At 53.1% G+C, this 27,660-nt stretch overlaps 1 protein-coding gene across 1 annotated transcript; it reads left to right on the plus strand.

Annotated features, from left to right (window-relative positions):
• Positions 1 to 20,323: 20,323 nt before the first annotated feature.
• Positions 20,324 to 23,738, plus strand: EVX1 (even-skipped homeobox 1; the record flags this gene model as incomplete). The annotated part of the gene is made up of 3 exons (XM_082846571.1): positions 20,324 to 20,750; positions 22,312 to 22,559; positions 23,196 to 23,738. 3 exons carry the CDS (start codon positions 20,324 to 20,326, stop codon positions 23,736 to 23,738), a joined length of 1,218 nt encoding a protein of 405 aa, XP_082702697.1.
• Between the last annotated feature and the right edge of the window lie 3,922 nt (positions 23,739 to 27,660).

Here is a 27,660-nt window from a genome sequence, read left to right on the forward strand (position 1 = left end):
GGGGACTGTTGTAGGAGTCATCAACCTGTCACCATGGCTAGGGTGAATATGGCCTCTGAGTTGGGGGGAGGGGGTGGAGACTTAGTCTTTAGCACCACCAGCTGCAGGGAAGGGGGCAGGGGGCTGTGGGGTGAGGTTTGGGAGGGGGAGGCTGGAGGTGGAGCAGGCCTTCTCTACCTACAGCCCCCAAACAGACATTTATTGAGTCAGCAAGGCTCTGTGCTGGGCACCACTTTGCATTTAACACTAGCAAGGTGGGACATCCTCAAGCAGCCTTAATAGTCCATAAGTGTTTGCACGTGTGGGTTTCTGAGAGAAAGATGGGGTGACCCAGCTACATAAATGATTGCACTGAAGGCTGAGATAAGGACCCAGGGACAGAGCAGTATGAATAGTGCGCTGAGAAGGGCGAGGGAGTGGGGGTCCGGTTGGGGCAGGCAGCCAGGTGGCCAGGGTGCTTGTTCTGGGCCTAGAGGGTGTCTCTGACCTGGGGCAGGCAGAGAGGGGGGTTGTTGGGAACAAGCACAGACGGCAGTTTGGCTAAGGGTCAGGGAGGGGAAAGGAAGTACTGTCCGGTGCTCACTGTGTTCTAAATGATGTGCTTTGCAGGATTATCTCATTTAACTCTCAACACACCCCTATGAGTTGGGCAGGGTTATTATTCCAGTTTTACAGATGAGGAAACTGAGGCAGAGGGTCAGGGACTCGTGCCTGGTCCCAGGGCTGGGTGGCCAAGGCCAGGATCTGTGTGACTGGGGAGCCCCCTCTCTCAGCCACTCTGAGCCAGGTCCATAGGTGGCCTTGTGTAGCTAAGTCCAGGTCAAGGGGAGCCCACGTGGGAGGTTTTCGTTTGCGGTTCGCATAGGAAAAAGCTGTGTTGTTCTTACAGTTCTGTATTTCCCTCCTGCCGCCGTCACATCCTACGTTTGATATCCAATAGTGCTGAGAAATTGGGTCTTTTTTTTTCTGGGGCGGGTCAGACGGCCCCGTCGCTCGGGTAAGGGGACCAGGGAACGGAGGCCGCGAAGGCTTGGACGGACGGACCGGAGCGGCCGGGAGGACGGCAGGCCCGGCGAGCGACCGCGAGAACGCGACGCCCGGGGGAGCGCGGGCCGCGGGCGGAGACCGCGCCGGCCTGACCGAGCGCGCTGATGCCTCCTCACGCCCGCCTCCGCCGCGTCCTCGGAGCTCGCTCGGGGCTTCGGGCTGGAGAGTCGCCTCCGGCCGCCCGGCTTCTTCCGGCCGCCTCGCCCGGGGCTGCAGCAGGACGGGCCGGCGCGGCGGCGAAATCGAAATGGGGCAGTGATCCACCCTCTTCCGGCTGGGGGACAGGAACCGAGGCTCCCGGTTCTGCGGCTTAACCAACTGCGTGGTGGGGCAAAGTCCTGGAACGTCTTCTAACCTGTGAAGAAAGGTTAGTAGTGACAACAGTATCAACAGCACTCTACGCGTCTGCTTATCCTACGTGATAGGATCAAATGCGGTCCTTTACTCCATGAACACATATGAGATGTCCACCTACTATATGACAGGCATTACGCTCGGCCCTTTTCATTCCAAACTATTTTTCATTTGTGCCTCTTCGGATAAATTTTATTGAAATACTATGTACCCAAAAGTGCGTAAGATCAACAAAATATCCCAAAGTACCTGTGTAACCAGCAAGAGATCAAGAAACAGAACATAGCACCTTACTACTCCCCAACGGGAGCCACTATCCTGACCTCTAACACCAACAAATAGTTATTTTCATTCGACGAATAAATGATGTGAAAGGGCACTGCACACAGGCAAGAAAATGTTATCATTATCAAAGTTAAGTGCTGTTGAGCCAGGGTGGCATTTATCTGAGCACCTGCTTCTCCTGGATCTTTCCAAGGGACTGGAAGATTTGGGTTCTCATCCCCAGAAGACCTAGGCACCTCCTGTGATCTCAGGGCTTCCGTGGAATGAGGGGCTCGGCTTCCATTCTGAGGACACTTCCTTCTGCAACGAATGAGGGTGGCTTCGGTGTATCTCAGAAATAATAGGACAGATTTGGAGCATGGCTTGTTGTTGTGTTTATTATTAATAAAACAAATATTATTAATGCATTCATAATACTGACACGTTTGAAGGTGAATGTTGCCAGCCTGAGGCTCATCATGAAACCTCAAAGAGGTTTTACTATTGTACTTTAAACAACAACTGGAGTTTTCTTTAGAAATCTTTAGACAAGAGTGTTTCTGCCTGTGCCAGCAGAATCTTCCTACTAAACAGTTTTCTCAAGTACCACTGGGTGGTAGATGGATCTGAATGTTCTCAGAACAGGGCAGCATCAGGTATGGAGAATAGGATGGAGTGAAAACTCCTTACATATGAGTGGGGATTTACAATTGACAAAGCCCTGGCCATTTCTCCATCTCTTTCGTGGGGTTAATGTGAATGTTTCCTTGGATTTTGTTTTTGTGATGCTGGAAGGGTATGAAATTTCAAGATTTGTTAATTTTGAGGGTGACTCTGGCTTTAGTTCCTGTGTGAGACAGATTTAGATTTAAGTCCCCACTCTGCCACCTACTTGACTTGTGACCTCGGGTAAGTCTGCTCACAATTCTAAACTTGTTTCCTCAACTCAAAAATGGATATGATATCACCTAGATAAACCCATAAGACGGTTGTGAAGTTTAAGCTTCATGATGCAAATAAAGCAGTTAGCCCAGTGCCTACAGTAATGTAGGTGTAATAATAGCTTTAACTATATAATATCAATATTGTTATATAATGTAATTCTCATAGACATGGTAGAAATCATTCTAATATTACAGGCAATAAAACAGGAAGTATTGAACCACTAACATATGCTACATTATGGATGAACCTTAAAAAATTATGCTAAGTGAAAGAAGACACAAAAGACTAGTTATTGTATGATACCATCCATCTAAAATTATTCAGAAAAGGTAAATTTTTAGAGACCGAAAGCAGATTAGTGGTTGCCTCAAGCTGGAGGTGGGAAGAAAGATTAACTGTAGGTCATGAGGGATCTTGGGAGGGAGGGAGGCGAATGAAAATGTTCTAAAACTGATTTATTGTGATGGTTGCACCACTTGGTAAAGTTACTAAAAATCATGGAATCATACATCTGGAATGGGTGGTTTAATAATATATAAAATATATGTCCGCAAAGTTGTTTTAAAAACTCAGAGGTTATCACAGAAGAAGAGGTAGAACAGAATCCAGGTTTCTAATGAGATGTTCTTTAGACTGTGGTATAGTCATTTGCCTCCCACTGGGTAGGAGAGAGAAGGCAGAGCACAGGAGAGAAGCTATTGTTAGAATCTCCGTTAAATCAGGGATGGAGCTAAAACAATTAGGAGAATGTGGCGTGGACAGTGTCTTAAGGAGGCGAGAATGGAGGAAAGCATAAGCTTTTTTAGGGGCTGTAAAAGTAAGTAATAGCTGTGGCTAACTTTTATTAAACTCAGTATTCAGCAAGCTTTATATTCTAAAGCTATGTTCTTAGTATTCTAAAGAGCTTAGTATTCTGAAAGCTTTATGCACATCACCTTGTTTAAACTGCATAGCACATTGTAAAACGTACAGGAAAAATGTCAAGAACTGAGATTGTGAGGACAAACGGAATAGTAACTAAATTCATAACTATCAAAATTGCCTCCAAAGAGGTTTTAAAGGTTTGTATGTTTGTTTTACCTTTAACCAACAGCGTGAGGGTGAGTGTCCTTGTACGCCGTCGTCCGTCTTCAAAGTTCTTTTGCACGAACTGAACCATGTAGAAAATCGGCTTCCGTATTTGAACTGGCCAGAGCTCCACCTCCGTGGAGGGCTGACCGGAATAGGTGGGGGGTCTGGAAAGGAACACCACGTCGGGGAGCACTGGGGTGTGTCCAGGAGAGGGGCGGGTCGGAGCAAGGGCCCCCGGGGGTCGGGGTGTCTGCAGGGCTCCTCACAACTCGGAGGGATGGGACCCTGCCGCCTGGAGCCCAAGGCTTTCTCGCAGGTGGAGAATCCATGTTGAAGCCGGCAGGCATGGTCTCGCCCAGCCCACTGTTCCTCCAGGGTCGAATTTCCTCCCGACAAATACGTGGCGTCGGTTTGGAGATTCCCCGGCTACGCGCCGCCCTTTCAACCCGCGCCCCCCAGCCCGCCCGCGGCCTCCAACGCCTGAGTCACCGAGTCGCCCCGCACCTGTCCGCGGCATTGTTGGCAACGAGCCCTCCCATCTCCGCTTTGGCTGGACCCTGGAGGTCCGGTACCCGCAGGCGAGGGGTCGGTTCCTGCCTGCTACATCCTCCTTTTTCCACCCCCGGGGTAGAGGTAAACAGGCCAGGCTGACCTACACCACTGCAGGTGGGCCGGGGAAACTGAGGCTGGGGTAGGCTGGGGTAGGAGCTCAGACGAGCCAGCCCAGCTTTGGCCAGCACAGCCGTGTCCTCCACGTGGGGGACCCTGCATCCACCACCCCTCCCCGCCAGGTCCCCACCTAGTCGGTCTCTTCCTTGGGTCAGTGGAATGCAGAAGTCCCCAAGTGCCCTAGTAGGGCACTTCTGACCTAGAGTCATTGGCCAATACAGAATTTTATAACAATTCAAATTAGTTGCCAACATGTAAAAACACTTGAAAATGAAACATCTGGCAACTCTATTGGCTGGTGCTGAGAATCTGCCATCCCAGTCTTCTCAATTTCCTAATATAACCAAGACATCTCTCTCATTGCTACTACAGGGCTACTCCTGTAGGCATCGGTGTGCATCCCCTGCTGGGGTCACAGAATGCCGTGGTGGGGACACCCTGAAAAACAAATCCCTTTAGCTTCCTCTGATACTTGATGCTATGAATTGGCCAAGGTCACCAGTGTGTGACAGAGTTGGGATTGGCACTCTGTTTATTGACAAGGGCCCAGAGGAGTAAAGTGACTTGTCCAAGGTCACCCAGCCAGGCAATGGCAGGGGCAGTACTAGAGTCCATTTCCCTGACCATTGGCCCATTCTCTTGGTTGCCCAGGGGCCTCAGTAAAATGCAGTCATTGGCCAAAGATGTTCAGTCTGGGCTTTTGGGCTTTTGACCTAGTCACTGGTTAGACCAACCACGTTTCCCTTGCTTCCATCTACACCTATAGAATGGAGAAATCCGTAATGGCTGGCGTGTGTCTAACTTTCAGCTTTCAGGGGATGGATTCTCATCTAAGAAACATCACAGGCCTGTGGCAGCTATTCCTCATCCTCATGCACAGTCTGAAAATAGACCTGGTTGGTACTATAGCAATTATACTTGAATGTGCTAATCTGATCCCATTGGAAATCCACCTAGCCATCAGGGGAATTTTCCAGAACCTTCAAACTTGCCACCTACAGGGTGGATGAAGACAGCAAAAGTAAGAGCCGTGTCACGTGAGCAGCCCTGTCACAGTTCTTCGTTCTGTCTCCGGTTTTTCACTGGGGAGCCAGGAAGAATTGGCTAGACTAGCAGAGGGCCCACAGTGGTGGAGACTCCCTATCATAAAACCAAAACAGGGAAACACGGTGGGTGAAAAGGGAGTTGTCAGAGATAATAACTGATGTAGAAAAGGAGGAAGACTTCTGAAACGGCTTCTTATTTTACTTTGGAGCTTTTCCCACCCAAGACTAAAGTGCATAAAGCAGGCCAGAGACCCTCATGTTTCTCCATCAGGGAAATAAAAATCGGAGGCATTTATGTTAGATTAGCACATGGAAGATCTATCTGTAACTGCACGAGCTCTTCAAACAGATCCCCTTACCTCCTTAGCAGAAAGTGAACAGCTTTTTCCAAAAGCTACATTTTTGTGTGTGAGAGAGGATCAATTTGGATTTGAAATCAAGAAGGTTTAACGATAGTCACTCTACATGACATTACCACCCATTTTAATAAGGTCCAAGATGTTTAATAGCTCACTTAAGGTCTTACAGCAAATTGAGAACAGAAATAGAAATACAAGAGTTGGCTGTTTTTCTCAGTTGGTCTCCTGAGAAAGGCTTGTTCATTTTCATTCTATCTCCAGAGGAGCTTCTCATATGCCCTCTTCACGATCTCTCTACAGTATCTCACTTAGGTGTTATCACTGTGCAGGTAAAATGATTTTTTAAAGTGGCATATTGTACATGTACACATAATTAGATGACTGCTTGTACTCTAGCAACTTTTTCTTCGGTTCAGCTGCCTGCCTGGAAAAAGGCTTAGTGTAGCCTGAAGTTCTATTAAGATGTTGTATAATTTGTCAGTGGAAAACATCACACACACACACACACACACACACACACACACACACATGAGCGTGCACACCCCTTTATCACCACCCAGAAACCTTGGGAAATTTACATTTTCTTATAGTTCTCTCTCTCTCTCTCTCCACCTCCCCCCTCCCCGTTCTTGTTCTCTCTTTTTATTTTTTATTATTATTTTAAATAAATTTATTTATTTATTTTTGGCTGCGTTGGGTCTTCGTTGCTGCGCGCGGGCTTTTCTCTAGTCGCGGCTAGGGGAGGATACTCTTCGTTGCGGTGCTTGGGCTTCTCATTGCGGTGGCTTCTCTTGTTGCAGAGCATGGGCTCTAGGCGCACGGGCTTCAGTAGTTGTGGCTTGCAGGCTCAGTGGTTGTGGCGCATGGGCTTAGTTGCTCCGCGGCACGTGGGATCTTCCCGGACCAGGGCTCAAACCCGTGTCCCCTGCATTGGCAGGAGGATTCTTAACCACTGTGCCACCAGAGAAGTCCTGTTCTCTCTTTTTAATTTGGAAAACAGAACTCCTTCACTTCTCGTTCTCTTGTGGGCCTGTGCTTTATGATGTCAGAGACCCAGGCTTCTTCCGCCTCGTTGCTCTGCCATATCTAGGTCCAGGATGTCAGTAGACAGGCTCCAGGCAGCAGGACAGAGGAACAGTAAAGATGACAGTGCAAGGGCTTATATACTTCTGTTTTCAGTGAAATGTTGGGAGGTGGAAGGAATACATTACCAAGATTTCTCCTTTCTCCAGAGAGCTGGCTTAAAAGTACAGCCAATTCAGAAAGGAAAACTACCTGATTCCCCTTCTCCAGCTTCCACTTCCAGCCTCTTGCCCCCATGCCCACTGAAAACAGTGCCCAACATGGCAGCCTCTTTGCATTTCTTATACTATCCACCTCCCACAGATACCAAAGAAAGTCCCACGCCACCAAAACTTAGTCTCTTCCCTCAAAATAGAAAAGAGACTGACAGGAATAGTTCTCATTTAGCAATTTACTATACTTGTGGCATTAAACCAGGGACATTACTGTAAGGCACTGGGCGGGATGCTCCTCAGTTGACAATGTGAAGGAAGTGAGAGGTCTTGGAGGTCCACTCATATCCTGCTCTCCTCACTTCCTCAATCCTGCCTCCGTGCCTCCCTCCTGCCCTGCCCTGGCCTTCCTCTCACCTGCTCCCATAACACTGGTAAAGTGTTGTTGGGTCGCTAAGGACTGAGCAGGTGATGGCGTAAAACGTCCTTCCTCCCAGAGGGCGTACTCCTTAATAAGCAGAAGAAAACTTCATGGTTCCAAAGATTAAAAGCTAAAATGCAGGCAATAGGGATCTATCTGGGCCAAAAACTGCATGAAGACGGCCATGCAGCTATTGTTCACCCCCATTTTACAGGGAAGCTCCTGAAGGTTAAGAGACTTGTCCAAGCCAACTAGTGGTGGAGTCAGAATTGAACCCCAGGTCTCTTTGGCTCTGAATAGAAGTGGCTCCCCACTGGTATATTTGCCCCAGGCATGGAGTGCTTACTTCACTCATCTTCCTTTCATTCCACAAACTCACAGAAATCCCTTGGGCTCACAGGGAAGTAACACACCACAGTAGTAATAACTAGCATTAACTGAGACTTACTACAAGCTAGATACCCTTCTACGTGCTATATATGTACTAACTCATTTTATCTTCATGTGGCCCCATTTTACAGATAAAGAAAAGAAGTTTAAAGAAGGTAAGTAATTTGCCTAACATTACACTGCTAGTACAGTGAGTGTCAGAACTGGAATTAGAACCCAAACAGTCTAACTTGAGTTTGGGCACTTAACCATTATGCTAAATTTCCACTACAGTTAAGAAAGCAACAATGGTTCCCTATTACTATTTATGTATCATCTGCCTATGCCTTTGATCTACCATAAAGGGGAAATTCCATTATCACACTAGACATATCTAGATTTTCTTCTCACTACCCAGTTCCCAGTGAATGGAGTTACAGGGAGGACCCAGGAACCTGGATGCCATCTATGATGGTACTGCAAAGATGCCAGCCAGATAATTTCTTTACTTCAGTTATACAGTTACCATCTCCATATTTGTTTGAACTCCAACAAGTGCATGAATGCGCGCCAGTTTTGCTATGTAGCTATTTCTGGGAAATGTTAGCCACCATGTAGGGAGAGGGGCGTAAACATATTACTGGTTCCCTGGGCACCATTCCACTTCACATTCACTGCTGGTTCTCACTCACCAAGAGTATAATGTTGAGAAAAGAGGATCGGAAACATAGGGTGAAGTAGGGGCACTGAAGTGAGTACCCACTGTAGGCCAGACACTGTGCTAGGCCCTTTCCACTTGGCATCTCATTCAATCTTCAGAACAGCTCTGAGAGGCAGGCCTCACATCATCCCTTAGATCTGACATCCTGCAGCTTCGATTTGCTCAAGGTCACTGAAGTAAGTTCCAGAATTGGAGTTCAAGCTCTGGCCTCCAACTGCATGCTCTTATCTTGTTACCAACTGTCTTTGAGGCACCAGAAGTCTTGGCTGGGTGAGTTTGAGAGCACTCCCCCACCATCGATTCTGTTCTCATAGAAGTTGCAGATCATCTTCTATCTTCCCAAAGGTCTCTGGGATCTGTCTTTCTTCTATCTTCCCAAAGGCCTCTGGGATCTGTCTATCTTCTATCTTCCCAAAGACCTCTGGGATCTGTCTTTCTTCCTCCTGGACTCAAAATTCAGGCCTCACTACACTTCAGAACAGCTCCTTTTTGTTCCTTTCCTGCTGGATCAGACCTCAAAATCTACATCCATAGGGAAAGTGGATTTACAGCTATTGGAAATAAAATTTTGTATTTACAAGCCTGGATTTTCCCTGACTCTCCCATTTACTATCTGTGTGACCTCAGACTAGTTGGTTAACTTCTTTATGCCTCAGTTTCCTCATCTGTAAAATGGGGAGACCCATACTTTCCTCTGAGGATTGTTGTGAGGCTTAGATGAGAACACATATCATGTCCTTAGCTTAGAGCCTGAGCATACGGGCTTTTGCTTTTTCCCATTAACTGTACTGAGAAAAGATAAGGGTTGTAGTGAAAGGCAGATTCTAATAAAAGGAAAATTCATCAATTTTTGGAGGTAGTCTGGCTCTTCACTTGCCAATGGACCATATTCAGGATTAAATGTATGGCCTGAGTGTTGCCACTTGTGAAAGCGCAGACCCCTTCCTCAGGGCCTAAGACCAGGGCAGAGTTACATCCTGGATCTGGGTTTCTTTGGTCCTTTCTATGCCTATTTTTAAAAGTGACCTTTCTCTCCTCTTCTAATTCTTTCCAAGAACAGTAAGGCTGACTCCAGAATAATTAGGAAAACATTCCAAAGTTGACATATTGCCAATAATGGAAGTTATGAAAGAACTTTAAGTCCATTATAATAAAAACTTGCATTAACATTACGTTTTATAAACTTGTAAATTGTCAGTAGTATTTCACAACTGTCTGCCTTTCTTTTGAGCGTCTGTCCGTATTGCCAGGCTTTAAGGATGGACAGGGACTAAGAATAATTCATTCTATAGAGTTCTCTGCAAAATTCATACTCTTGTTTGTGAAATGCCCAAGACTTCGATCCTTATTGCGGCTCTGTGACCTTGGTCAAGTCCTCTGAACTCTCTGAATCTTGGCTTCCTCAACTGGAAACTGGAAAGAACAACTCTGACCTCTTCGACCTCATTAGAGACTTGGGGAGGAGCGAACAGCAGCCTAAACTAGTAGAGAAGTGTCAAGGCTTAATATGACATACATGAATGTGTGTCTAAAGTGAGAATGAAAGAAAAAATTAAGAAACAAAGCCAAAGAAGTCAAAAGGAATAACAGTGTTCCTTGCTTTGCCATTCATTAGCTGAGTGATTTGGGGGGAGGCACTTACCTTCTCTGGGCCTCAGTTTCCTCATCTGTCAAATGGGGCTTATGTTAATAGCTGCTCTTCCTGTTACACAGAATTATTGTATCAAATGGGACAGTGGGTGTAAAAATGTTACCTAAGTAAGAAAAGACCACCCAATGGTTAATTGTTCTTAATATTAGTAGTAGTAATGCCTGGTGAAGTTGCATTATTCACAGGCATCAAACTAGTTTAGTCTTCTTTGGAAATGAAATCAATCCACTGAGATCCCAGGCATGACCTGTTGGCTTCCACAGGCACAGGTTGAATCCAGTGAGTAGGAGAGTGGCCTCTAGCATCATAGTGTTGGGATTCAAATCTCACCTCTAACAGGATATGTGACTTTGAGTCAGCATTTTACCCTTCTTTGACTTGATTTCTCCATCTTGCCTCATGGAGTTGTGAGTATTAAATGATATAATACATGTAAAGCATTTAAAGTAGTACCCAGTACACAAAGTTATTTAGGCCCTCTCTTTTTTTTTGCGGTACGCGGGCCTCTCACTATTGTGGCCTCTCCCGTGGCGGAGCACAGGCTCCGGACACGCAGGCTCAGCGGCCATGGCTCACGGGCCCAGCCGCTCCGCGGCATGTGGGATCTTCCCAGACCAGGGCACGAACCCGCGTCCCCTGCATCGGCAGGCGGACTCTGAACCACTGCGCCACCAGGGAAGCCCCTATGGCTCTCTTTATTCTTGGTGGCACCTTGGCCTCTTGCTGCCTAATTTATAACATTAGTTGTAAATTTAATTTATTAAATCACATTCCAGAGTATGTCTGATACTAGATAAATATGACTGAATGAAAAAGCATTTACATATATAATTAGATGGTTAGGCCTTTTTGATTCCTACTAAAGCTGCTTGCTTTTAACCAACCACAGCAGATGCCTGAATCACCATCTTGAGATATCTGAAAAGAAAAATACTTGTATATCTCAAGCCTAAGAGGCTGCAGGCGGGAGGTACTGACAGAACCCCTTGAGTCCCTGCCCATAGTCCTTGGGGGGCCCTTAGAAAACCCATTTCTATGCCTCACCTTTCCTTGTACCCAGTTACTCCCATGGCCTTTCTTTCCATTCCATCTGTCCTCTAGCAGGATAGGGGTACACAGACATGGAAGATCTACTCTTCCCCACTTTAGAGCCAACAAACCAATCACATCTCAAGGCCTCTGATTTCTTTTGTGAAGGAAATGTCTGGGTAGGGCAAGTTTTCAACTCTGCTCCAGCTGCTGCAGTTGCAGAGCAGTTTCTAATCTGCCACTGAGTAAGGTATGTCCTTAGGCAGTGGATGAAAGAGAAGATGAGTGAGGAGCTAAGTTAGATGATGACATCATTAGGTAGTAAGTTAGTGTGCAAAGAGATACCTAGAGTTGCTGAAGCGTAAAGAACATGGGTGAATAAACATGGGTGAAAGAGGCGTAAAGCTCTGCACCAGGAATTTGAAATAAATAAACAAAACAAAACAAAAACACTTATAAGAAGCCATTCCAGGCAGAGTGGAAAATCATGGGAACTTAGAAACCAGGATGATGGAATCCACAGGGCAGCAGTTCTTAAACTAGAGTGTGCACCAAAATCACTTGGAGGGCTTGTTAAAGTGCCAGTCGCTGGCCCCCCTCCAGAGTTTCTAATTCAATAAGTCTGGAGTGGGGCCAGAGAATTTACATTTCTAACAAGTTCCCAGGTGATGCAGGGACCACACTTCAAGAAACACTGTCGGAGGGAATCTGAGAATTGCTACGAGCAAAGTTGTTGCTCAGAACTAAGTGAGGCTCAAAGAATCGCTGGAGGACTGTGGAGACAGGGGTGTCCAAGGGGCTCCCCAATGCCTGGGGAGCACCACAACAAATAGGGTCGATCCGTGTGTTGGGGGCATGATTTGATCATACTGGCTGATCAGGGGAATCGATAAGGCACCCTCGCCTATGCGATCCTCCTTTAGGCAAGCCTCGACTGGTTGGGGGGGGGTGCGGTGTCAGAGGAGGGGGGAGGGTAGCGTCCCAGAGCTGTTTTGCTCCCTCCAGCCCCTCACGGGTAATTACCCTTTCCTAGAAGCCAAGGCTAAGGGACCGCGACCTGCCTTCCATCCCTCCTGGGGTCCAGCTCAGAAGTCGGGCGCGCAAGGGCGAGGTGAGACTCCCTACCGAGTGAAGGTGGGCTTCCCGGATAGGGGATTTGGGCTGCCGCCCCCTGCAGAGTCGCGGGATCAGAGCCAGCGAAGATGCTAAGACAAGCCGCGACTTCCTCCTCTGGCGGTCGGCAGTGGGGGGCGCACCAAGACAGCAGTTCGGGAACTGCGCTTTGTCACTGCGGCGGCAAGGGGCGGGAGCGGAGGAGGGCGCAGAAAAGGGCCGCGGGGACAGGACGGGGCGGTTGACCGGCTCTCAGGCCGGACAGGGACGTTCAGGGGGCTCCCGGCCGCAATTCGCACGGCCCTGTGGGGAACAGGAAGGGACTGAGGTTCCAGGTCCGGGCCCAGACTGTGCGCGCACTCCAGTGCTGGGCCGCTGACACCCGGTCCTCTGCGCCGACATTCCTCCTGCTCTCCCTCCACTACAACAACCCCCTGATAACTGGTACCCCACCTACGAAACTCACAACTGCAGGCTCGTGCGCACCCTCACTGGCTCGCCGAAAGGCTTCTGAACCAGGAACTCACAGTCCCTCCACGTCGCGGCGCCCTACGGCCCTCCCTGTTCTTAGCCGCCCTTCCCGCTGTGCCCCGCTCCTCTGAGACTTACGGTAACAGCTGAAGCTGACTCCCGCTCACCGCTCACCCTCTGCTGGGGCCGCAGCAGCATCCACCCAACCAACCCGAGAAAGGTGGCCTCTGTCCAGGTCTTTCAGTCATACCCAAGGCACCGCAGTGGCCTATCTGCGGTCTCAGGGAACGTAGTCCTCGGTCCTGGGGGCGCAGCATTAACCTCACAAAGAGAATCTGGCTTTTGGAGGCTGGACTACTTGGGTTAAAATCCCAGCTCGGCCACTTCCCAGCTGTGTGACCCTGGGCAAGTCCATCAACCTCTCTGAGAGTCAGTTTTCCCTCTGCATAACCGGAGGAGCTGTACCCCATCGGGACTCCGTGAAGCTCAATAGGAGGAAGGGACTAGCCCGGGTCAGGAGGGCTCTATAAAAATCAGTCCCCAGAACTCCTCACACAAAGGTTTTTCCATTTCGTAGAGAGAGGCTTAGCCGGCCCAACTGGTTGGACTTCCTCGCGTGGGGGCGGTTCCCCTACCCCTCACCCGGGAGACCAACTCCTCCGTTCGCAGTCCGGCGCCACCGCGTCTCCTGACCCGGCGAGGCCGAGTGGGGAGAGAGGAGGGGGCTGCGGCCTCCTCCTTGGCCCGGGAACTGGGAGAGACAGACACGCGGTCAGCGAGCACACAGAAACAGAGACTCACAGAGACCCGCACCGGGAGGGAGCGGTTAGGGCATTTAAGGCTAGTTAAATCTTAGAAGAGAGATCCTACTGGGTAACGACTCCACCAAGTAGGGGTCCCGGATCTCTCCCCCCCCCACACACCCCGCGCTGGACCACCCAGACGGGCGCCTCTGTAAGCGGGTTCCCTCTACCAGCACCGGGGTGAGAGTGGGGGGCGGCGCCCCACTGGAGGGGGGAGGGGAGCTGTCAGGCTCTTTTGGCCTTTGGGCAGTCCAGAAAGCTTGGAAAGGGTTTGTGACCCGGTCAAAATCTATTAAAAATGAAACCGAAGGACTACTACCGCCACCCCCCACCACACCCAGGAGGGAAAGCAACCCTGGCGTGTGGGCCTCCATAGTAGCCACCAGCTCCTTGCACTCTGGATTGCCCTTATCCCAAGGGAAGGTCAGCCCCAGCTAAGTCCTGCCTGTTACAGCAGAATCACCAGCGCCGCCATTCTCTCCACCCAGATGCACCTCCAGGGTCTGGTTTTAAATGGAGGCACGTGCAGAGCCTTGAGGATGTGTGGGGAGGCCTAGCCAGTCCCTCAGGTTTTGTCCCTTGGGCCAATCAATCCTGGAAGACAGGTGGAGAGAGGTAGCTGCCATCTAAGGGAAAACATCTGGTAAAACCATACACCCCATCAAAGGGATCAGGCAATTGTGTCTGAAGTTTGGTGGCTCTGTAGGGGCTGTAGAGGGTAGGGGAATCTTGGAAACTGAAGGCTAACTTCAATGTCTCTGTGCACTTTTCTGGAGAGAGATTTGCCAGATATGTGAATGGCCATGACTCCCAAGATGTTAAAACTGGTTAGGTAAGCCTGATGAGTTTGCCCCTTTCCAGATAGGTGCTCAGGGTCTCAGTGGATTGTAATGGTCAAAGACGGACCAGACTTTGTGTCTTAGGGTCTCCAGAACCAGCTGCTGCAGTGACATTCCTATTTTGGAATTCAGGCCCTGAGGACTCTTCCCACCTGCTTGAGTAGATCAGTTATTCTCTCTTACCCCACATCCCTAAGGGTGACTCCAGCCACTCTGCAGATCATGCATAATCCCCACCCAGCCTCTGATCCCTTTCTTAAAAGAGGGTAAGGCCTGGAGGACTTCTCTGGGACAAGTTTCCAAATGGCTTTGGGCCATTTTATTCTTTACTCTCCTTCATGCCCAAAGTGAGTGGCTAGAGGTTAGGTGCCTACACCTCTCCCCACACAGCCCCACCCTCCAATGCCCTCAACACACACTTCTCCTAGCCCCTGTGAATTTCTCTGGGAGTACGGAGGAGAAAAGGCCTTGGCAAAAAAAAACACAAGTGGAGTTTTAGCAAGGAAAGATTCAGAATGCGATGCCTGGCAGTTTCTAATGGCTCCAGTTTTGAGTGTGGACCTGAAGTTAGAGGGATGGGAGTTGAGTCGTTTATATATGAGCCTCCTCTCTGTGCTTCAGAAAATAGGGATGATTCATAATATCTTCCTTAGGGCCTGTTGTGACAATGAAAAGAGCTAATACAGATGAAATGCTTAGAACAGTGACTACTCTTCATCATGTGGGGCTTCCAGATTTCCACATGGGGTTCCTCTTTGCCCTCCTGGGAAATCATGGAGGAGCAGGGTGAGGACAGCCCAGGTATGTGGGTCTTGAGCCTTCTGATTCTGGGGGCGGGTGGACACCCTGTGAGGCCCCTGGACCCAGCTTGATCCCAGAAAAGCCTGGGGGTTTGTGGAGGATGCCTTATGGAGAGTTAAGGCACTGTTGGGTGTTTGGGCATACCTGCTCGCCAGGGAGGGACAGGGACTTGGAAGGAGCATTAGTCCAGGGCCCAACATTCAGCCAGGCCCTGGCCATGAGTCAAGACCACCGGTCACCCTATCTGTGTGGGAGAAAAGGCGCTGCTGCTTGAGGAGGTCTTTTAAAGGAAGTGCTATGTAGATTAAAGGAGAAATGGGCATCAATGCACTTTGTAACGAAAGCAAATTTCAGGACACTAATGGTGAAAAAAACCCATACCATCTCTGCTAAGATAGGGGAGGGGGATGTCTGGGTCTTTGGGTGCTTGCATGTTGGGGAATTACTTGACCAGAACTTGGGCCCTTCCAGCTGGTGGCTTGAGGAAGGAGCAAGCCTTGAGCCTGGGGAGGTCCTCAGGACACCAGTCCTGCCCTTGGTCCTCCAGCTCCCGGATGGGCAGGTGGTAGGTGTAAGGATGTGGGCTGTCCAGTCCATAATCCCAAGCTCAGGGTTCGGATGTCCCCGGGCTCAGGCCTACAGGAGCCTAGAGTTGACAGGTGTCGAAGCAAGAGTGGCTGCAGGACTGGCTGTCTGTGAGTACCTGAGGAGCAGGAGTGGTGGGGTGGTGAGAGCCACCAGTTTCCTGTCCCTGGTGCCTTCACTCCAGGAGGTACAGAGAGAAGGGGGCGCTTGTTTGGAGTTCCAGAAGCCGCAGGTTCTGCCTGCCCCAAGGAGAAGCTGTTCTGTGGAGCCCACTGCCACCAACTCCCGCTGCACGGTGGACGAGGGGCGGGGCGGGGGAAGTGGTCAGGGATGATCCGCACCGCCGCCCCCCCATCCCGGAAAAACCCTACCTCTGGGCATCTGAGATCCAGTGGACCTTGTTCCAAGTGGGGCACACCCTGCGGTACCTCTGGGCTCTGGGTTCCCAGATGGGCGTCGGCAGCTGCCAGGGATGAGACGGGGACCGACCGCCAGAAGTCCCCTCACCTCCCACTATTACAGCAGCGGCGACCCAGCCGCGCGGGAACTTCGACCGCCACAGCCCGCGCGCCACAGCTTGGAAGATGACCGAGGGCCCCAAATCAATGCCCCGGCAGCCCGGCGACGGTTCAAAGGGAAGCTCCCTTTGTTCTTACATTTTACTAAAGTGAGAAGCGAAAACAACTTTTCCCTGATCAATATTTTGCTGGCACTGAAGGAGCCAAATCAGCTCCCGAACCCTATTCCCCTGTCCCAGGTCTCCTCGCCCCTTCCTTTCGGCGGGGACTCGTGCTTGCTGCCGGGAGGCCCCGCAGCTGGCTGGAGAGGGTGCTCAGGGCCTCAGACTATGGCCCCGAGAGGGTCCGCAGGCCACCGAGGCGTTCCCTACCCCCTGCCGCCGCTCTCCGGAGCCGGGGTTTTCTCGGGAAGCGAAGAGGCTCCAGCGGATCAGCGCGTCTTGTGCCCAGGCCCGGCTTCCGATTCCATTTAACACAACCCGCGCATCTTATCTCCGCGTCGCCTCCCCGGGGTTCCCACCCACCCCCTGCCCAGCCCAGCCGGGCGGAAGCGGAGCCGCGAGCTTTTGAAGTCCGGAGAATTTCAATCCCTGAGGAGCCGGCTGGACCTAAAACCGCCGCCCCAGCGGGGGAGGGGACAGCGGGCCCGCGGAGGGGAGGGGGTTGTCCTCCCCGCCGAGGGAGGTGAGAAGCCGTGGGGGCCCGGACCGGACCCCAGTTAGGCTGCTGTCACCCCCTCTCTGGTTTTATGAGGTTGCCCAGACCTCGGCGACGCGGGCTGCATCCCCTCTGCGAATTTACCTTTTTTCTCCTGCCGCGTAGGGAATAACCTTCATGACACAGTGATAACCACGCTATCAAAACGCCTCCCCCTAAACCAAAAAACCAACCAAACAGAAACAAACACCCCCCCCAAAAGAAACACACACAAAACCCCAACCAGAAACAGTGCTCTTATCGAGTCCCTCCTGTTTTCTTCTTTCTCTTGTTAAAAATTCGACCTCTTCATCTGATGTTGATGAAAGATGCTTTTGGAAGAAGTGACATTTGGTTAAAAAAAATTTTTTTTCCTCTTGCGCTCGGGGGCACCTTAGGCCCCTAAAGACAGGGAAAATTGAGGCGTTTTGAAAGGGCGGAGGCAGGAACCGGGAGAGGGACGGGGCATCCCTGAAGCTTCAGCTCCGAAGCCACAAGGAGGCAGCCCCCCTACCGGAGAGGCTGAACCCGGACTCGAGCCTCCTTCCTCCTGGGACGCAAGGGGAAGCCCCGCTCGGATAGGCCGGACCCAGGAAGGAGACGCAAGTGCCACCTCTTGATCTTTCAATCCTACTCCGCTTTCATCTCGCAGGGAAAACCCCAGAGGAAAAGAGGATCAAACGCAGAGCACTCCCATTGAATGCAAAGTGGGGGCGGGGCGGGGCGGGGCGGGAACCGGGAGTCCCTCGGAGGAACTGGCCTCTTGGAGGTGAGCACAGCGGGGCCGGCTGTAAGTTGGTGGAGGGCTGCGGGGGATGAAGGGGGGGAGGCAAGGCGTGCCCCAGGCCCAGTGCTGGAAGGGCCCTGCCGAGGGTGGAGGACAGTGGCAGATCTAACACAAACGCTAGTGGCTCGACTTTGACAGGAAGGAAAGAGCAAGCCAACTGCTCCCTCAGCCTCTGGCTACCAGCTGGAAAGCACAGGGCACCACAGCATCCTAGGACAACTCTGCACCAGGGCAAAAGCCTCTGGGATCTGATCCCAACTGCTCCTCTCACCTGTAAAATATTCTCCAGGATTTGGGGGCTAGCAGTGCTCAGCACCTGGTGGCTTTGGGAGTTCCAGGGAGTGGAGACGTTTGTGCAAACATTACCGTCCAGATCCTTCTGCACACCCCACCCCAGGGGAGGTTAATGAGCATCTTCTCATGGAATGGGGGAGAAGTCAAAGGCAGTACTTGAGAAGGGACTCTGTGTTTCCTTGTTTCCTCCACCACCTCTGGAAGCCCACAGATAGGAAGACTGAGGCAGGGAGAAGAGAGAGGAGTAGAGAAAAAGAAAAAGGAGGAGGAGGAGGAGAGAAAAGTAAGAGATAGAAGACCAAAAAAAAGAAAGAAAGAAAGAAAGAAAAAACTTAGTGACAGAGGGACTTTTCTTTAGAATTTCACAAGTTGGGGCTTTGTCTTGGAACATATAGAAGGTGGTGGTGCAAGGCAGACTTCTGCGGCTGTCAGCTTAGCGCTAGAAGCTCTGAGGAGGGGACAGAGAAAGGAGAGTTGCAGGGCTGCAGAGCCAAGGAGGGGCCTGCCTCCCAGCCTCAGCAAAGTGGGGAGAGACCCAGCCCACCTACCTGGCCCGGACACGCTTGCTCAAAGCTGGCCAGGGGTCAGTTTCCCAATGGGTTCCACCTTCCCTGGAAGAAGACCTGAGAGGGAGCCTGTGGCTGTTCCCAAATATATTCAGCACTGCTCACGCCCCTCAGCCCTGCCATGGGGGTCCCCTTTCTGTTCGCGACGATTGATGAGAACCCCAGTCACTTGTGCTTTCATGGCATTTTCGATGACTTCTCTCTCTTCTCTCCCAACGCCACCCACTTTTGGAGCAGGGGACCAAAGCCCCGGGGCAGGGCGTGAGGGGGAACCCTGCGAGTCAACCCTCTGTGAACCCCAATGCTGCGTGCTGGTCGTTCTCGACCCCTGCACCAAATCTCTGGGTGAGAATAACACCTTCTCCCAGCTAGGAGCCTCTGCCGCTGCCGCTGTCGCTGCCACTGCGGGGGCCGCATTTGCCGGCGCTTCTGAACTCCCAAAACCTGTTTCGGGGGAATTCGTTGACTCTGAACAAATACCTTAAAATACAGGCAAGAGAAGAAAAAAGGCTACCCTTAGAACCTCTCCCCACCCTACATACCTGAAGTGCAGGCGAGGCCCGAGCAAATGGGAAAGCGATTTCTTCCATGAATAGCCTTCTGGAGGTCAAGCTGGGCTGTGGAAAGCTTAAGGCCACCTAGATGGGGAGGGGGGGATTAAAAAAAAAAAAAGCGAACATTTGGAGTCAGCAGCCAAGGCCGTCTTTAAAGAAAAATATTAAGACATTTATCTCTTGCCCCTTGGGGACGAAAAATGGCAAAGTTCTCTTTTAGTTCCCAGGAGGAAGGAGACAGCTGGGGGTAGGGGCTGGGAGGGAAGAGGAGGGAGGAAAGAGACCCCAGGCTCAAGCTCTCCAGACAACTTGCGGGGGAGGGAATATGCTTTTCAGTAGCTGGTAAAAAAGACGTTGGAGCCCGGGCGAGGTTAGCTCGCCAGGGACAGGCAGTTGTAATAATGACGAGAGAAGGGAGGCTTGTGAACCGGCCTTCACACTTCTAAAATTCAGTTAAGGATTCTCTCATCGGTGTTAGAAGAAGGCACCAAGTTAAGAAAACAAAAGCCCGAACAACAATAAGAAAAAAAAATATTTCAAAAGCGTATTCAATTACCGAGTCCCGCAGCCTCTGCGGAACTCACCGCGTTAAGCTCTCTTTTCTTTCTGCGGAATTCCATTTGCATCCCCTCTGCCTGGGTGTCTCCCTCTCTCAGTGTGTGTGTCTCTCTGTTTTCACACTCTCCTCCCCATTCGAGCGAGGCCCACACCTGGCGCATCACTGCCGAGCCATTAGCTGCGGGTCTCCTTTCATCTTCGCTGTAGCAGACGTTTCTATTTATCCACTTGCGCTCGCCGAGTGGCGTCACCAGCGGTACTGTAATGACGATTGCAGCAGGAGGATGACAGCTTAGAAAGAAGAGGGCAATGGGGCTTCCTCCCAGAGGCGGTGCGGCACAGAGGAGCGCTCGCATCACAAGGTGACCCCCAGCTCCCCACCGCCACCACCGCTGTCACCGTCGACACCGCGTTCCGGCCGCTCCGCGCTCGCCCAGTCGCCTGGCCTCTTTCTCCCCCCCGCAGCCAGATTTGTCGGACCGCTGGGGACCCAGGGAGCCGGGGGGCTAGGAGCTCACTTGGGTCTTTCCCCCTCCCCCCCCCTCTGAGAGCCCGGGATGGAGAGCCGAAAGGACATGGTTATGTTTCTGGATGGGGGTCAGCTTGGCACTCTGGTTGGCAAGAGGGTCTCCAATTTGTCCGAAGCCGTGGGCAGCCCGCTGCCCGAGCCGCCCGAGAAGATGGTGCCCCGTGGTTGCCTGAGTCCGCGGGCTGGTCCTCCGGCCGCCCGGGAGCGCGGCGGGGGAGGCCTGGAAGAGGAGCCGGTCGACGGACTAGCAGGCAGCGCTGCGCGGCCGGGCGCCGAGTCGCGGGCAGCCGGGGCCGCAGTGCTCGGCCCCGGACCTCCGGCTGCCTCCGCCGACAGCCTCTCAGGCCAGGGGCAACCCAGCAGCTCGGACACCGAGTCGGATTTCTATGAAGAAATCGAGGTGAGCTGCACCCCGGACTGCGCCACGGGGAACGCCGAGTACCAGCACAGCAAAGGTAGCCACCGCGCCCCTTCTCTCCCCCGGCCTCCCAACGCGCCCACCTTCCACTTCAGCTCTGGAGGAGAGGAAGACACTCCTTTCCTCCAGGGCGGGGTGGCTGGGGGAACCCACCTGAGCAACTCTCCCCCGCTATCTGCGCCCTGGCGGGGGGTCTCCTTCTGTGCTCTGGCATTGGCGGGACTGAGGGTGACAGCTGTGCTTTGGGGGAAGGAGGGAGACGCAAGCCCTGGGCTTGAGGGGGATTCAAAGCGCACCCCAACCCCCCAGAGCTTTGAGGTACTGCTTCAACGGCGCGGGGAAGACACCTTCTCCCGGCGTGGGCGAGATCAAACGCGGGTCCGGGCAGTTTGTGGCTGGCGGGGTGTAAGGAGTACCCAGGCGCGGAAGCCGGAGTCCATAAAGGACCGTAAAATCGCGGCCAACTCGGGCGCCCGGGTGCTGCGGCCCTTCGACCAGTTTGCACGTCGGTCAGAGGTCCAAATTACCTTGTCACTTCCCGGGCTCGGTGGCGCCAGGTCGGAAATGGTCCCAATGATCTAATTGCCTTTGGTCTCCGGTTGCATTTGAAAAGGCAGAGCTCTGGCCCTCCCCCCTTCCCCTTTCCTTCCTAGTCCCACTTCTCCACCCAAAGGAAAAGGAGCTGCAGGGGGCAGGAGCCCCCCCCTTCCTTGGGTTACACTCATATGGGGGGGCCGTCACACTGCTGTAACTGGAGAACCCCTCCCTGACCAGGGGCTAGCGGGGAGGGGGCGGGTGAATGAGCAGGAAGGGAGTCTCCCTGAGAGGGGTGGAAAGCTAGTTGGAAGAGCCCACCAGCAGACACTCCTCCACAAAGCCGTGCGGGTGGGTGAGAAGAGCCTGGTATGGACGAAAAACCACCCCCTGGCCTTGGCAGCCAACACCTTGTTGAGTACCCACATCCACCCATTACCATCTTGTCCACTCGGCCCAGACTAAGCATAGCATACCCTCAGACTAATCCATACTCCATTCATACATAGTGAGGTAATAGGATACTCACACACCCCTGTGCCGTTCCACAACATATGCAGCCTAGTGCACATTCCCACACCTGCACCGCAGCCTGGCACACAAAGCAAGGAAACTCAGTCCCTGCCCAACTTCCTGCAACGCTCCAGCACAAAGGTGCATCTCAACTCACTTGCCTGTCAGATATGCATATCCTTGCCCACACCTGTCAATGGTGGGCAGAAAGTTCAGAGCGGCTGCATCTCCCCTGTGCCCCAAGGCAGGTAGGCAGGGCGGCTGGGGCTTTTGTTCCCAGCAGGCCTTACGGAGAGGCCTCCCAAACAGCAGCCCAGCCAGGCCTAATGGTTGCTGTGTGCTCCTCTGAATGGTGAGCCTCTGTCCTCCATTCCTGGGTTCTCAAAGTCCCTGCCACCCCCGCAGAGGCAGAGTCTGAGGCTACTGAGAAGGGGAATGTCCCTTTCCATCACCCCCTCCATACACACCCTTGGCCTACAGCCCCACATGAGCAGTGTCTGTGTGTCTGTTGTGTGTGCTGTGTGTGCGTATACTCTGGGCTCCCTGCACAGGGCCTGGCTCCGAGGCACTGACCAGCAGTCCCAATGGCAGCGGCGAGGCTCCCAAAAGCAATGGCAGTGGTGGCTCCCAGGGCACCTTGGCCTGCAGTGCTAGTGACCAGATGCGACGGTACCGTACTGCCTTCACCCGGGAGCAGATTGCACGGCTGGAGAAGGAATTCTACAGGGAGAACTATGTATCCAGGCCTCGGAGATGTGAGCTGGCGGCTGCTCTAAACCTGCCGGAAACCACAATCAAGGTAAGAGCTCCAGGGACCAGGAAGACGGGGTGCACCCAGTCAGGAGGAAATAAATACCAACTTCCCACTTCCTAAATCGTTAGCTAGGAATTGGGGCCTGGAGTCTCCCTGCCCACATGGCAGCTAGGCCGGGGGTGGCTAGGCCTGGTGCAGGTGCCAGGCGCCAGCAATTTGCCCACCTGACGGTCCCTAGGCGAGCGCGGTTGCCATGCGCTTGACGGTCCCTTTCCTAGCCAAATAAACAGCGGGGATGAAGTGCCTGTGCAGGTGACAAGGAAGTGCCCCATGGGAGAGCAGCAGGAAAGGGACATGTTTCCGGGTAATCTCTGCCCGCCGCCTCAGACCGGTGGAGTCCTCGGTGCCCCCATTACTTTGCCATCCACACCGGGTGCCGGCGTCCTGGCGGCGTGGGCAGAGGGGAGGAGGGACAGAGACTGGAGTGGCTCCCTGAGCCTCTCCGGGAGGGATTCCAGCTCCGGGTGGGGGGGTGGGATCTGCATCTGCCCCCGCCCAGAGGGGCTCCGCCTCCGCTCTTTCCTGTGCTGCCGGCACCGTCGCCCGCAGTGGGGCGGGACTTCTGGGCTCTGCGCACCGGGCCCGCGCGGCCGCCGAACCCGCTCCTCTCCTCCCCGCCAGGTGTGGTTCCAGAACCGGCGCATGAAGGACAAGCGGCAGCGGCTGGCCATGACTTGGCCGCACCCGGCCGACCCAGCCTTCTACACGTACATGATGAGCCACGCGGCGGCCGCGGGCGGCCTGCCCTACCCCTTCCCGTCGCACCTGCCCCTGCCCTACTACTCGCCCGTGGGCTTGGGCGCTGCGTCCGCCGCGTCCGCCGCCGCCTCGCCCTTCAGCGGGCCGCTGCGCCCGCTCGACACCTTCCGCGTGCTTTCGCAGCCCTACCCGCGGCCCGAACTGCTGTGCGCCTTCCGCCACCCTCCGCTCTACCCGGGCCCGGCGCACGGACTGGGCACCGCGGCCGGCGGTCCCTGTTCCTGCCTCGCCTGCCACGGCGGCCCGGCCAACGGGCTGGCGCCCCGCGCCGCCGCCGCTGCCTCGGACTTCACCTGTGCCTCCACCTCCCGCTCGGACTCCTTCCTCACCTTCGCGCCCTCCGTGCTCAGCAAGGCCTCCTCTGTGGCGCTGGACCAGAGGGAGGAGGTGCCCCTCACGAGATAAGGGGCCGCCCGCCGGCAGCCGACTCCAGGACGCCCGTGGGCAACCCCCGGGGACTCAAGACAGCGCCCCTCCCCGCCCCCGGGGTACCGAGGGGAAAGAAGAGGGCCGCTGAGGACCAGCGGGATTTGGCCTCGAGCATCGGGACGCCCGGGAAGCGGCCGTGGCTGGCGCTTTTGGGGAGCAAGAGTGGGGGTGGGGAGGCCGTGGCTGAGAGACCTTCCTCTGGGGTGGCGCCTCTTTGTCGTTCTTCACCGGCCGCACTCCCCCTGACCCGGGCTGAGGCCGTGGTTCCAAAGCTAAACAAACTTAGCTGCAACAGCAACCGATATGCAGCCCCTAAGCTCCCCAGCCCCCCACTCCCAACCCCTTTCTCACCTGGAACCCCTCCCCCCCTGCCACAGGCCAAGCCCACGCAATGGAAAGGGAAATTGCTGTCTCTCGGAACAAAATGCTGTGTATGCAGAGCAGGTAGAGATTAATCTATGCCAGCTTTTCCAAGGCATGGCAAGGGGCTTGTGGATGGCAACGCACCAGCCATCTAGGAGAAAGAGGGAGAGGACTTACTACGGCGGAGAATCCTGGCCCTCCCAAGGAAGCTGGGGGCTCTCTGACCCTCCTGGAGCCTCAGTTTCACAATATTCTCTGCTTCTAGCATCTACCACCACCTGATCTCTTTCCTCTCTCCTAGCTTCTTGATATCTCTCTTGTAACTTCATCTCCACCCCTACTTTTTGTGTACCGAGGGCAGGGAGGCTGCAGATACCCCAGGCTCCCCTGGCAGCTTCTACCAAGCCTCTTCTCCCTGAGCCCAACACACACCCTGATTAGCAAGCGATGTGTGTGAGGAGGGTTTTTGAATGTTGAATGTATAATATGATCACCATGCGGCTGGCTGGCCGTGGAGCCCAGAGCTGAGCTGTTAACAAGGCGCCCAGGGAAGAGCTTAGGGAGCAGGGACCTCATCTCTCTCCCTCGGTATCTGGTGGCAAATTAGAAGCAATTTCCAGCCCTTGCCTTCCCTTCACCAGGAGGTTTCTGGCCCTTCCCTTTGCATTTGGCATTTTACATTCTTCTGTCTCCCAAGCTGCCAACGGGGCTTGACTTTCCAATTACTAGCGGGAGCCTTCTGCCCCTTCTGGGGACCTTGTCTCTCCCCTCCACCAGGGTTTGTTTGGGAACCACTCCCAAACTCTCACTTCCACAGTCATTCTTGCAGCCAATTTTTGAGAGAGGAGAACTTGTACCCCACCCCACCCCCTACCTCCAAGGCAAGTTTCACCCTGACTGGGAGGGAGTGGTTCTTCCTGTAGGGAATGAATTTGATTTGGTTTTCCTTTGACGCCCAAAGAATTTGCTGTTACAATTTGTTGACCATGTTGCAATAAAGCTGGATATGATTCTCACTTTAGCATTTTAAATTTTTTGGCAGCGGGCAGTATGTTAAGTCCTTTTAAATGACTAGTTCAGCCGTCATAGGCTTGGGTAGGCAAGGAGTCAAAAGATGGACACACAGTCTCCCAAGCCTCTATTGGGCATTGGGAGGCTCCAAATGGACGTTGCACAGAGGTGGAGAAGGAGGGTTCTGAGCTGAGCTGCCCTGGCGTGTGAGTTTCCTTAATTCTGTGCATGCTAGGAGACTTGGCTCAACTGGCCCAGCAGAGCGCTGATCCCATCAGGGGCTCGCGCTGATCCCATCAGGGGCTCACCCTGATGGTTCCTTCTCCAGTTGCCCCAACCCTTTGAGGAAAGGGGACTCTGGACTCTGGTCTCTGTGGATCCTACCTCCACCCCAACCCAAGGTGGAGACGAATGAGGTAGTGGGGGTGGAGCTTGAGCACTGCAGAGAGCTGGGTTTGCTGGTCAAGCTGGGTCTGCATCTTAGGGTGAGGGGAGAGGAGGGAGGAGGACTCCTGAGTTGGGATGGGAGGGTTTGAATCTTCTTCAGACTGGAAGTCATCTCCAAGGATGGAATTCTGGTCAGGGCAAAGGGACAGACAGTGCTGAGTGGCCACCTCATTGTCATCCTCTGTCCCCATAGGAGAGCCACTGTGGCTGTCTCTGAAGAGATGGGTGTCATCAGCAGGCTGGGCGCTCAGGATTGCATGGACTCAAGGGTCCTCTGCTGGTGTATCCATGGGCAGGCGGGGACTCTTTAATCTGCCTCCATCCCCCCTTGGGGTTTAGAGCAAACCCTCCCAAACATAGCACTCCCCGCCCTCCCAAGCAAAACCTTGTGCTGAGGTTTCCAGTATCCTCTCTGCCACTCACCCCACCCCCCAGCCCTGAGCAGCTCCCTCTGCAGTTGGGAAGCTCCAGGTGCCAAACCCCGGCAAATTTCTCGGTTACTTCACATCGGACCAAGATTGCTTGCGACAGGTAAATGGGCTGCGGGTTGCCGTAATGCCAGGCGTATTTTCAGTTAATAGGGAGGGAAAATGAGGTGTCTGCAGCAATATTGGAGAGTACAAGATCGATGATCTGGCCTCGTGTCCAATCAGCAGCCTTTAATTGACTGTATTTTCTGGGTAATTGAGCCTCTCTTCCTCCAAATTGCAGTGGAAGATATAACAATACATCTTGCCAGGAGGAATTACTCATTATTTCATAATGAAATTTCCCTTTTGCCAAGGTTTGCGGTTTGGTGCTAGGCACGCACTACTCACACTCCCTCGAAGACCCCCACACCTAAAGATAGGCTTTTCTGCCTGCGCCGGCAGCAGCGTCTGGCCGGATACTTCCATTTTGGTGATGGGGTGGGGGCGGCTGGATGGGACATGATCGTGAACAAGGCCCTGCTCGTCCACAGCCTCCATCTCTTCATCTGTAAAAGGGGAAGGCTAGACCAAGCAGTAGGACTGACACTGTTGTTTTCGTATTATTGTTTTTGTTTTTCAATTTTCTGAGCATCTCTACTTAGTTTTCCCCCATCTCGGTCCCATTTTGCAGGTGGAAAAACGGAGGCTCTGGTCTCACACAGCTATTAGTGACTCATGTAGCTATGAGCTCCCGGCTCCGTTGGCTTCCCCTCCCCTGTCCTAGGCCTCTTTGGGGCCCAGGAGTCCATGGTCACCCCTCGCGAAGTCTGACACCTCACATCCGACTCACACTTTCCCTGGGCTCCTCAACCTATTCGGGACCCAGCGGGGCCTGGGAGCGCAGACCAGCGCTCAGCCGCGGTCCATCGGTCCGGGAAGGGAAGACCAGCCACCCAGCAGCCCGAGTGCGCGCTCAGCGCGAGCCGTCGCCGTCTTGTTAGCGAGTGATTGATTGCCTTATTAAAGCGTGTTCTTGTAAGTGTGACCAAACTGATTGCATTGCATATGTTTGGGATAATGCTCATTTTAAACAACAGGATAAGGAGGATGAGCTCGGCAGAGCCTCCGAAGACGAAATGATTCCGGCCAGCAGCTCCTTAACTCTGGCATTAAATTGCCCAGTTACATAGCAAATCACTTGGTTCCTCCACCCTTGTCCCCATTTTTTTTCCTGGCCTGCAGTTTGATCGCATCCCCCAATGTTGTCTGTCCCACGAATGATTTCTCTAGTGACTATATCGGCCCTGCTTTCCCAACCGGGAAACCCGCGCCGGCACATTCCAGACATCGAGTCCCTCTGCCCCCATCCCAGGCAGAAGGAGAGGTGATTCAGAATGCACCCTCTCACCCCAGGCCTCCCAGGGGTATATGGCCCTAGACGGTCGTGGCAAACGGGAGCTTAGGTCCCCGCTGCAGTCGCGTGCCTCCCCACCCCCAGCCTAGGACTTTCGCAAAAGTTTAAAAGATTCTTTTGTTCTCCAGGCTTTTCCCGCTCGATTGCTTCCATTATTCCGCAATCGAGGAAACACCCTTCGCCATATGTCGGCTGAAGAGCGTGGGTGTCACGGGCGGACAGTTGTCGAGGGTGGCCAGACGAATGGCATTCT

Source organism: Leucopleurus acutus (genome assembly GCF_964270905.1).
Source record: "Leucopleurus acutus genome assembly, chromosome: 9".
Taxonomy (NCBI): Eukaryota; Metazoa; Chordata; class Mammalia; order Artiodactyla; family Delphinidae; genus Leucopleurus; species Leucopleurus acutus.